This window comes from Macrobrachium nipponense, chromosome 4, assembly GCF_015104395.2.
Source record: "Macrobrachium nipponense isolate FS-2020 chromosome 4, ASM1510439v2, whole genome shotgun sequence".
NCBI lineage: Eukaryota > Metazoa > Arthropoda > Malacostraca > Decapoda > Palaemonidae > Macrobrachium > Macrobrachium nipponense.
Window position 1 is genome coordinate 125,619,120 of NC_061100.1, and position 12,807 is coordinate 125,631,926.

The 12,807-nt window shown below is 39.6% G+C and overlaps 1 protein-coding gene across 1 annotated transcript in view; it reads left to right on the forward strand.

Annotated features, from left to right (window-relative positions):
• The window catches only part of LOC135211133 (chromosome-associated kinesin KIF4A-like), a 214,569-nt gene extending 204,942 nt beyond the window's left edge, over window positions 1-9,627 (forward strand). Inside the window, 2 exon segments of the mRNA XM_064244278.1 lie at window positions 8,295-8,471; window positions 8,726-9,627. Of these exon segments, the coding sequence (XP_064100348.1) occupies window positions 8,295-8,471; window positions 8,726-9,316 (768 nt within the window). The 3' untranslated portion in view covers window positions 9,317-9,627.
• The last annotated feature ends 3,180 nt before the right edge of the window (window positions 9,628-12,807 follow it).

A 12,807-nucleotide genomic window follows, 5' to 3' on the forward strand; every position in this document is an offset into this window, starting at 1 on the left:
ACAATGCTAATCGAGGGCTGCTTGCATTGTATCATAAAATACAAGCAAACCGATCATGTTTTGGTTGGAAAAAATCAGCTGAGGGCGGAGGTAAGATTATTTTGCCATATTTGACTCAAAACTGAGCGATTTTCTTGATTGTATTTAGTGTAAAGCAATCTCTAGAAACTATTCATATGTGAAAAGGTTAATTTTTTTGTCATATGAAGTCTTTTTAAGTTGAAATATGACAAATACGTATTGTTGTGAAATAGACTTAATTATTTTTTTCGTTAATAGATAGTGCCGTTGTCTGGTTATCAATACGTACTTGGCCTAAATCCCAAGAGGTAAGAGACCCCTCATAAAATACAAATAGAACGAATACTTACCGTATATACTCGTATATCATGCGACTTTTGAAGACCTAATTTTGGAGCTAATTTTAAGGGGGTCGCATCATACATGAGATATAAAATTAGCGTAGTAATATTCACACACTAGTATCGTTTCATAAAATACAAACATAATGAATATGCATCTTTTCCATGGATCTTTTAAAAAGTTATGCTTCACTTCACTGCATCCAATAACATTGTATTTATTTTCATATTACTATTGTTGTGTTATAAAATACTAAAATGGCAATCAATGTAATGGTTTAGAAATGGACAATTGCAACTTAAGTTTATTTTGCTGTATTAAAGTCAAATCAAAGCGATTTTCTTGCTTCTAGTTAGCGTAAATGAATCTCAAGTTAGTCTATTGAAAAAGGTGACCTATATTTTTTTCTAGTTCATACTTTGCCAAGATTTACCAGTAAGTTCATCAAATCTGACATTAAAAATTTGTAGAACTACCATGCAGACCATAGTAAATTAATAGGCAAATGAAATTCCACATTTTCATTAAATAGTTATTACATATTAAGGCAAAATATGGCTGTGACACTGGCTAAGGCATCTTTTTTTAGTTTTAGCCTAGCCTAACCCCTTTTATTTACAAAAATTAATAATCTACCCACCTGTACGCTTTCTCCAACTTCAGTATACTCCAGACATTGCCTTAGAACAACAGCACAACAAGACTTACGACCGAAAAACTCCTACCAGACAGAGAGCTCTCCCCTACCAACCACACACCACCACCACATGCTTTCTACCGCCCTGTGTTATTGTTTACATCCCCCCGACGCCACCGCCATCTTGTCTATGATGTCACAACACAACTTAAATACATCAACAGACACCTTCTAGAATCAACCATATGCTGTCCATATATAGGACACCCACCATATTTCAACAATGCATAAAATACCAATAACAATTATACAATATATAATCACACTTATCTCTTTCTCCCTCCCCTCCGACGGTTTCCTAACCTAGTCCCCTCTTAATTTCCTTCATCCTCCAACTCTTTACCCTCTACATAATTTCTAATACATTCCCCTGAAACTCCTGCTTTAGTTAATACATCAGCCAATTGCTCCTTTCCTTTTATCCATCTCACCTCCTTTATTTCCCCGGATTCAATGGTTTCCCTTATTGCTGCAATATCTATTATTAATCTCTTGCTACTTACACCAGTGCTCGATTTGATGGCGGTCATTAGTGTTTTACTATCAGTGTTAACCAAGGCTTCCAAATTTCTCCCTCCTACTACTCTTCCCACAAATGCTTGAAATATATCAATCCCTCTATTGCTTCCCCAACACTCAGGGCTTCGGCCTCAATGGTGGATTTTGCCACTTTCCTGGATTTCCTAGACTTCCACCATATGGGACTTCTCTTCCCATCTGTCAAGGAAATAATATAACCCAGTTGAGTATGGCCATCTTCTGTTTCCAAATGAAGGGTCTGCATAGGCTTCCCAATAAATCCTTTCTTCTTCCATCTCACTTATTGTAACTTCGCCCATCATGCTCTTAGTTTTTCTCACAGTTTTAATAAGCTTCTTCATATCCTGAGTTGCTCCTTCTTTAAATGCTTTACTTAATTCGCTAACATCATATGATATTTCTGGCATCGTGTGTAGTGATACCCAAGTCAGCTGTCCTACCACTGATCTATACTCGGTTAACTCCTTTTGTTCTAGCACTCTATTACCCGTATATCTTCTAGCCTATGGTTCTCTTACAGAATTTATATACTGCCACTGATTAAGGGAAAATCTATTCTCCTTCTGCTCTATTGCTACTCCTATATACTTGCACCTTTTACTCTCTTGTTCTCCTACTTGCAATTTCCCTTTCAATTTCCCAATTGTTTCCTTTAAGAATCCTTCAGTTCCTCCGTAGCAAAAATCATCTACATGTGTACACAAAATGCCATTCAATTTATTGTCCTTTTTCCAAAAGAATATATTAGGTTCTAGTCTACTTCTCTCACCTTGAAGTTCCTTCACTACTTTCACCACTTTACAATACCATGCTTTTGCTGCATCCTTGAGCCCATAGACAGTTTTCTTCAACTTCCATAATCCCCTCCAACCGTCTTCCCTCGGTGGCTTCAAATACACTTATCTTTGTATCTCGTCACGTTGTAAATATGCAGTTTTGGCATCCAATGTATAACAATTCCAATTTTTCACCTTTATTATGGTTAGACAGAATTTTAAAATTTCAGCATTGCATGGGGGAGCGTCCTTTTCCCACTCTGCCATCTCTTTTTCAAACCCTCTAGCTACCAATCTTGCTTTACATATCCTTTCCCCCCTTTTATCTTCTCAGTTACTGTCCATCTTGTAGATATAGCTTTTGTTCAACATCATTTACCTCCTCATATACCTGGTTATCTCTCCAACTTTGAAGTTCTTTTTCTTTAGCTTCCATTATGCTTCTATTTTCAAATCCTAGCAACACCTCTTCATCTTCAATTTTTTCTACCTGACTATAATCCCTCAAGTTAACCCACCCTTTGTCACTTGACTGTGAGTCTTGTACAATGTATGAATCAGCCCATGCTTGGCTTGATCTTTTTCCTGCAAGACCTAATATAGTCCATTCTTCTACTTGTCCTGTATCGTTGTTTATAGCTCTAAATCTATTTCCCTTTTTGAATTTTGGTATCTCTTCCATTAACTCGCCTTCTATTGACCCACTTTCCCCGGTATCTTCCACTGTTTCCTCTACCACTTCTCTTTCTATAGTCTCTTCTGTGTCTACATTCCTTCTCCCGCCTACTATTATCTCCTCTCCTTCTTGCCAATGTACTTTCCCTTCATTTGGGCCATCTGATCTACCTTTCACACCATGGGATTTATCTATTCTAGCAGATATCTCTTCTGTATCTGGTGATCGTCGTTGAATCCTAGTCACATGTATCCTAGCTACTTCTCTTAAAGAATCTCCATGTTTGACTATTATTGTTTTCCCCGATACTCCCACTACCTGAGCAGGTTCTCTCCATTCATTTTCATTTTCCCTCTTAAAGAATACCTCATCTCCTACCACTGCTTCTTCAAATTTATGTTCTGATGTGTTTGTTTAACGCTATTCTTATTTTATTACATGACTTTTTTTTATAAACGCTTCTCTGGCCTTTGCATTCCATTCAGTGTGTCCCTTACCATACCCTCTTCCATCCCTTTTTCTCTGCTTGCAGGACTTGAACTTTCTTCTCCCATTAGGTTAGGCAGTGAAGGGTTTTTTCCAAATACTAATTGGTTGGGAGAGAAACCTTCATTATTCATTAAGCAGTTCCTAGCACTCACTACCCATTTCAATGCTATGGACCAATCTACTTCCTCTTTCACCATCATCTTTCTTACACTTCCCTTGATCATGCCTACGGTCTTTTCACATAATCTGTTGCTCCACGGAGATTCTGATGCTGTGGCTAATACTTTAATATTCCATCTTTCTGCCATCCTCCTTACTTTTTCATTTTGAAATTCTCCCCCATTATCTGACAATATTTTGTAGGGCGCTCCAAATATAGCAAACCAGCACTCAAAAAGTGTCTTTATTATAGTTTCTGGTTTCTTATCTTTTATCCAACAGGCCTGACAATATCTCATTGCCATATCCACTATTACCAAGAACTTTCTCTCTTCTATCTCTCCCACATCCATTGCTACAACTTCATTAAACGTTTTACTCCAAGAAAAGCCTACTACTGGTTTGGCGGGGTTTCTTTTGTATCTTTTACAAACCTCACAATTTTCAATCAGTTCTGTTAGTAACTTTCTTATTTCCTCTTTTTTGATTAACCCATTACTCCATTGTGCTTCCTCTATTAGCTTCCATATTTTATCTCCACTTCCATGCCCAAACTGTAAATTTAATTTCTTCATTGTGAAGAAATTAAATTTACTCCAAAAAAAGCCTACTACATGTTTGGCGGGGTTTCTTTTGTCTTTTACAAACCTCTCAATATTCAATCAGTTCCGTTAGTAACTTTATTTCCTCTTTTTCGATTAACCCATTACTCCATTGTGCTTCCTCTATTAGCTTCCATATTTTATCTCCACTTCCATGCCCAAACTGTAAATTTAATTTCTTTCATCATGTTGCTAATTTCCCCCTCAGATTCTTTCCCTTCCAACCCTCCAGTAATAATTCTTCTACCTTCCTCCTCTTTATAGGTACTCTTAAATGACCCTGTTTGCCTTCTCTTAACTCTATTTTCATTCCCCCTAATACTTCTATTATGACACAATTTTCATTCAAATTTAGGGTCATACCCATTTTACTCATGGTTTGCTTACTTATCAGCCAGGGTATATCACCCTGCAGAATTTCTGTCTTCAAATAAAACTTTCTGTTTTTTAGTATCACTGGTATTTCTATTATTCCTTTGGACTTATAAGATGTCTCACCAAAATTAAGCACTTTATTAGACTCTGTCCTAGTGTCCCTCATTCTCCTCAACTCTTCCTGACTCAAATCCATGACAATACATGCTCGTCACAATTCCTCGCAAACTGTTGATTTACACCATGTCCAAAATTGCATCAACCACCTCCCACGACGCTTCCACTATTTTATTAACTTCTCCTACATAAACCTCTTCTTCTTCTGTCCCAGTTTCTGTTTTCAGCTTATTTTCTTTTAGTCTTGTTTCAGTTTTCTTCCTATTATGAAAATTCTGAGGACAATCCCTAGCCCAATGCTATTCTGAGCTGCATATTGCACATACTGTTACCTTCCCTTCTTTGTTTATAGGATTTCTACCACCACTACCTTGGTTCCATCTTCCCCGATATCTCTGGTTTTCCCTCCCTCTCCCAGAACTGGCATTGCCTTCTGACGACCCCTACCATTCCCGTTCCCCTTTAGTCCCTAATCCCTCAAATAGTCTTTTCATTGTTTGAGACACTATTTCGTACTCTACCTTTTCTTGCCTACAAGCCGATAATACCATTTGTTTTTGATTTTCAGTGAGATTTGCTTGCTCTACTACATGATAACCCTTGACTTCCCCTTCAAGCGCGCCTTTCCCCATTGCTCTTTCACACTCAGATGCTTCCACTAGCTCTCGGGCTTTCCCTTTTAAACTCATTCTCATTTCTATCGCCGGGTATTGTGTATCTCCATACAACAATAGCCAATCTTTGGCTTGACCTTTCCATTCTTTGTATTCTTCTTGTATCCCGCTAAACCTAGGACATTCCCTTCTCCATCTAGTAGTCTCCCTTTGTTCACTGTCGGATCCAGGCATCTTTGATCAACCACGCTCTGCTACCAGTTTGAATTTTAGCCTAGCCAAACCCCTTTTATTTATACAAATGAATAATCTACCCACCTGTATGCTTTCTCCACTTCAGTATGCTCCAGAAATCAGCTTAGAACAACAGCACAACAAGACTTACGACCCAAAAACTCCTACCAGACAGAGAGCTCTCCCCTACCAACCACACACCACCAGCACATGCTTTCTACTGTCCCGTGTTATTGTTTACATCCCCCCGATGCCGCCGCCATCTTGTCTATGACGTCACAACACAACTTAAATACATCAACAGACACCTTCTAGAATTAACCACATGCTGTCCATATATAGGACACCCACCATATTTCAACAATGCATAAAATACCAATAACAATTATACAATATATAATCATCTTTAACAAGTCTACATCACCGTAAGGTGGATTGTGGCGCCTGTAGACTTTTCAATTTCAGTTAGCAACGATTTACGGTTAGCATCAGGGCCCCGGGAATGGAACCTGTTGTTAATCGGAGGAGGCTGCCTGTACAATGAAACATGACCAGATTCATTGTATTCATGAAAGTCCAAAAGAACCATTTAATCAGGCAACAAACGCTGTTGGCTACAAGAAATGGGTTTGCCACCACTCCTCACTCCCCTTCCGGAGAGAGGAGTTTTATCTACTTAGAAGCAGAGTTGCATGTTGCATGGAACATGAAAAGTGCTTTAACAGTATGGCTGCAACACGTACTTGCATCAAGCCAGTTCCAGCGTATGGTGTGTGTATTCTTCAAACTGCCCACAGGAATGAAGAAAGGAGGAAAGGGAAAGAAAAGAGGCCAGTCAACTCCCTTATTCCCTACTCCACACAATCATCATAGGCAAGTTACAAACTGTCCCACCAGGGACACTGGATGGGTCACACTTGTTGAACAGCCACCACTGGACCATAGGAAAACGTGTACAAGGGCCTGTGGGCAACGTTCTTCATGCAGAAGAAAGTGAAAGTTGTTTGAGGTAGTCATGAACCAGCATTCACAACTTATGAACAGATAAGTACTTTAAAATGCCAGGGAGGAATGCACTTCTGCATGCACCCAGTCAGTGGGAGAACTTGACGATGAGGAGTCGGCTTGTCTAAACACCTTGCTTAGACAACCGAAAGGGTGTACTAGGGCACCTTTCTTAACCTGGCCTGCGTTAACATGATGTCTACAACACCTAGCCTCTAAGAGACGGGACATTCAGATAGCTACACAGTGCTTGACGGAACCCTGAAGCTTTTGAACCCTTCCATGGAAGCCTAGGTCAGAAGGAAAACTGCTTACAAAGTCAGTTTCTTGGGATGTGATTGATGCATGCGCTCAAAAGAAGTTGAAAGCGAAAACCCAGAACCAGAGTAAGGTCTCATACTCAGTACCAGAGTAAGGTCCCAAATAAGTGGTCTGAGCTTCTAGGGTTAACAAGACCTGTAGCACCTTTCTAATATCAACAGAAGGAACTTTCTCTGTTTCATAACACATTCAGAAGATTTTGTCCACCAAACAAGAACTCTGAGTGGAGAGAAACCTTTTTGATGTCACCAATCACAGCAGCAGACCTTGTATGTGACTGACTAAGATCCTCTGAAGTTATAGTCTTACATTTGAGTTTGGGGTCAAGGAGCTACTATGGTTAACCAAAGACTTTGGAGCTTGACAAAGAGGTAGGCCTTAAATCCCCACTGAATTGTTCATGAACTCGTGAGCCTCCTCTGAAGGTTGGGGTGCTCGTATTGAAGAGCTCCTGGCCTTGGCCACAACTTCCTCAGACTTAGGAAATTCGAGGAAGGTAGGTGTGGCACTCCATCGTTCTGCCTCCCAGAAGTTCATAATGGAGTCGAATTCTCCAATGAACAATTGTGGGACCGTGAACAGAAGACCCCTAGCTTACTGTCAAAGAGAAGAGGTCTAACATAGGTCTTTCCAGTAGACAGAAGAAACAATAAGATAACCAAGGGGATGTCCCATGGCAAAAAATGCTCAGCACAGATGTTCTAAATAGCCCACTGTCAACTTGTGCAATGTCAAAGCAATTGCACTGTAGACGGGGGAGAAGTCCTTGAGCTGCCCAGGAAATGTGCATCTCCAACAGAGGAGACTTCTTATGAGGTGATCCTTTATGATGACACATGATCAGTATGCTACTCATCGGAGACATCCTGTGATGATAGGACATGCTCCCCCCTTCTAATATACCCCCAGTTGCCCCTAATATACTACTAATAATAACACCCAATTGCCCAGCTTAACTTTTTTCCTAATTCCCACTTCTAATTCAAGAATAAATATCCATGCTAACCCTGTGAAAGTCTTAAAATGTCTTGGTTGTTTGTTTAAACATGACTCAATTAGTATTGCATTCAGTACCAATTAATAAATGCAATATAGATTTTTCTTTCATATAGTATTCTAGGAATTGTGGATATTTTGTCAGTAAGTTAGCAGTGGCCTAGCGTCAGAACACTTAGAAATGCTTTCTTGCTATATGTATTCTTTTTATGTTTAAGCATTTTTGTAAGGGGACAAGGAGTACAGAAGTGTGTATGCATAATCCATTGAATTTTAAGGCTAAGCACTGTAGAATTTTTCCTTATTAAAATTAGATACACATTATTACAGGATAATAGTTCTGTATCCAGTGAAGTAAAAGATGACGCTTTGCTTGAGCGTTTGAAGTTCCAAGAAGCTGAAATTACTCGTCTGTCGGCTATTCATGAGGAGCTTCAATCCAAGACCCAGGAGTGTGAAGAACTTAAGAAAGAGTTAATGGTATCTGCAATGACTCATGGAAAAAAGGTAAGTTTTGTTTATTTGATCATGGATTTTACAAGTTCTTTATATGCAGATTGATACTCTTTTGATTGAGAAAGGCATTTTTGTTATTTAATTTTCAACCTCATAGTGTTAGTGGCATAAATCATATGTAATCTGTTTATTCAAAGTGCTGATATGAACATTTTTTAATAAAGCAATATGTTAAAATATTAGTTAATTTGACTTTGTTTTATATATATTAATGGATCGTGGGCTAAGGTTTATTTATGTTGCAGGTTTCTCTTATGCCGACCATACAGGTGAATGACAGGCGACGTACTTTTATAAAACCCCCCAAACAGGAGTCGTCTGAGGTAGTTTATGAATCTTCGAGCCAATCTGAGGATGAATGTGATGATGATACAGACCCAGATTGGCGGAAGACCCCTCTATTTAAAAAGATAAGGCAGATTACAAGACGCAATCGTCTTGGAAACAATGATGACAGTGACGAAGAACCTGTTAAAGTAAAACAAGCATCAAAACGAGATTCCAATGGAGAACTTAAATGTGGCTGTAAAGGTGATTGTAGCACCAAACTCTGCAAATGCCGCAAAAATGAAAATTCTTGCAGTGTAAAATGCAGGTGCTCAGCGATGAAATGTAAAAACAAAACCACACCTGATAATAGTATTTCTGATTCCTCTGGTAAGCATGACACCCTTTTAAATTCAACTTTTGAGGTCAGATCCTTGAATGTCCTCCAGGAAAATAACATTAACAAGAGGCCAAGACTAAATGATACAGTTACATTTGAAAAAGAACATGGGGGATTACTTGACGTAAAAACTGAAATTGATTTTGAAAATTCCCCAACCTTGTTTTAAGTAAAGTAATTTGATTCATAACGTCCATGTTTTAAATGTATTATTTTTATTTCTATTTTGACTAACATTTTCATGATAACAAATGTAAATGTTTATTTTATAGTTATTTAATAGCAGTTGTACTAAAATTTTAAAGTGAAATAAGGATGATTCTTACCATATTGATAGTTTTCAATATAGGTTGAGTCACGTCAAACTTGCACTAAGAGGATTCTGCAATCATTTTTTGTTAATACGTACTAGTCTTAATTTAATTATTAATATTGCTCTTAGGTCATATGGAAATCCGATTTTGTCTTAAAAGTTTCTGTTATTTTATTTAATGCAACTTTTGAGAATGTAACCTTTGGAAGTGGAAAATCTTGATACACATTGTGTAATTTTTTTATTATTTTTGTAGATGCTGGTGCAGAATTTTTATCACCACAAAGATCTCATAATTACTTATTGTTATAGTCTTGATTTGTCTCCTGAGTCCTCACTTGAGCCAAAATTTTGCTTAAGCCTTGCAAAATAGCTTAGCATTATCTTTCTCTCTCTCCATATTTTTAATAGGTGTGAAATTTTTTTCTGAGATTTATTTGTTCAATACGGTTACCTATATATTCTTAGAATTGTAAATTTTTATCTCTAGATAATAAAAATTTTTATAAAATTATATATTGTCAATTCCCAACAGACCTGGCCTTTCTTGGGAAGTAAGTGCCTCGGAAAGGTACTGGATTAAATTTACGTATAAAAGTTGTCACCAGGTAGGGGAACGTAAAATTTAAAAAATTTAATAAGGTGACGGGGCTACCAAGCATGAAGTTGATAGTGATGAAAAGAATAATCTGAGAAACATGAGTAAACACATAGGAGAGTCAGATTTTAGAGAGGTATGCAGCTAGGGGAGAAGAGAAGGCCAAATGCATGTAGCAAGAGGAAAGCAGTTGGTCTTGAAGCAGCGAAAGGAAGAACAAAAATGTTCTAAATGGCTAACTGTTTCCTGGAAGCGTCTTCCTTGCAGGTGTTCGCTGGTTTCTCTGTAGGTGGGGTTTACCTCCTCTGATACCAAGGAATGATTTTTTAATACTTAATTCCTGCCTGTTTGCCTTGGGTTCCACAGTCTGGTGGGAAACTCTCTGAAAGCAGGATTCTACTCTCTTGTGGGATGGAAAAACCCAAAAAGCTAGTCTATCCTCATCCCAAAATAGACTATCGACTGAGTCGGTACTAATTTAAGTTGATCAGTAGGTCCAACTCTTGGGCAAACAGAAGAGTCTTCTGAAGGTTCTCTGTGTATTTCGCTTATGTCCAGGACAAGTCTTCAACCTCCTGATGATTTGGGAAGGACAAACAGGCAATTGTAAAACCCTTTTGAGTTTATATCCTTAACCACCTCTATAGCTCTCCTCCTGAGAAGAGATGAACCACCTCTGCGAGGGTCAAAAACCTCTCTGAGCCTAAGGGCCGAATCCTCACTTGCTAGAGGATAACATCTTACCAACAGGGCGAGTTGATCTGAGATTCGAGTGTGGGCATGGCTGGATCCTTGTTCTGCCGCCTCCAAAGGGCCATGGTTGCAGAGAGGAGAAAGATCTTGCACTAAAAGACAGCAGGAGCTCAGCCCGATTCTTTAGGGTGTCTAGCAGAATATGCCACCAAGTCTTGTGTCTGTTTCTTCATTCTATTGTGGCTTGTGGAAAGGGGCTGCCATGGTCCATGGGAGCAAACAGGAGTGATCCCTTTTGTGGTAAATGAACACCACAACTCCCTTTTCTTGAGGATACCTAAAGAAAAAACTGCCCTTTTCTTGATGATACCTGAAGAAAAAATTGCAGCCAATTCTTGTGATCCATCTCTTATGGCCTTGTCAGCACAAGAGAGTACTTCAAGCCAATCTGCTGAAAAATGGTCTTTGAGGGATGCACAGTCCTCAACTTTCTTAATCAAAGCACCCACCATCCAATCAAGGAAGCTGAAGATCTCAAACACAAACACTTTAAAATAGTCACATACAATGATCCAGCTCTGGATTGACCAGGTCAGAGAAGTCCCCTTGGGAGGAGGCAGAAACTCCCAACTAAGGAACTTCTGGTGGAATATGACAGACATCTTCTCTTGGGAAGACGAGAAGGAGGAGAACAAAAAACAACCAACTACCAATTCCTGACAGAGCCTTCAAAAGAGAAACATACGAAGAAGCAGGCTGCTCTTGCTCTTAAGTCGTCCTCCATAAAAGAAATCGAAGATGGAGCTAAGTCTGGTTGTTTTCCCTCTGAGATCTGAGATGTAGATGTAGGTTTCTTTAAAAAGCCAAAATGCTATCCAAACGAAGCTGGACAGGAATTAACGAAGGATCCTGAGTCGCTGAGCCAGGTGGAGCAATATCTCCAAAAGAGGGAGGTGAATGTTTATTGGGCACTGGCGCCACACCAAGCGCCTCAGTGGCGTGATTGGTATGATCTTGGCCTGCCACCACGGTGGCCGTAAGTTCGATTCTCGAGCATTTCATTGAGGTGTTAGAGATGTGTATTTCTGGTGATAGAAGTTCACTCGCAACGTGGTTCGGAAATCACGTAAAGCCGTTGGTCTCGTTGCTGAATAACCACTGGTTCCGTGTAATGTAAAACTGACAAATTTTCTAAGACAATTTGTATTTTTCATAGCTACAAAGCTGAGGTCTTAACAATCGGATAATTTTCTAGCGCCTAGTTGGATCCAGTTAAACAATCAGAGATTGAAAAGCAAGGAATGTGTGAGATCTGGCAACGCATGCGTATATCAGTTAAAACTGGTCAAAGACCGCGCACCCACACTATCATGTTTAGTCTTTCCAAGTCCTTTTCTTAACCGCCTGGGTAAGAGACGCGGTTGCTTACTCTCCGCCATCCCGGTTGTTTGTCCGTTTTCGCTCTTGCTTATCTGTGTGTGTGCGCTTGTCAAACTGGCGCCACACCAATAGGTGGAGGTACAGAGACAGATTGCTGCACTGAAAAAGGTGAATCCACTAAAGGATCATCTGAAACAGGACAATACTCAAAAACAGGAGGCACTAATAATGAGTGTTGCTTATAAACCAGTGCCTGGATCCCACTGGGTACTTTGATCCCACTGGGTTCTTGGAATCTATTGGTTACTCAACTCCCATGGGGCACTTGGTTTCTAATGGGCACTCAGAAGTCACTGGGTGATTGGATCCTGCTGGGCACTCGGATCCCCCTGGCCCTCAACTCACTGGGAGCTTGGAATCCCCTGGATGCTCAAATCCCATTGGGTGCTTGAAAGCCACTGGATGCTCAGTTCCCTCTGGGCTCTTGACTCCCACTGGGAGCTCGGAATCCACTGGGTGCTTGGAACTCTTCCAACGGTAAGCCCACTTAGGAGCTACATCAAGTAGAAATACCTGGGCACCTGCAGTGTTCCAGGAACTACATGACAGTTTAGGACTATGTTCCTGTCCCCTTCCTGTATTGCTTACAAGGGAGTGGGGAAACGTGTTCGACAGT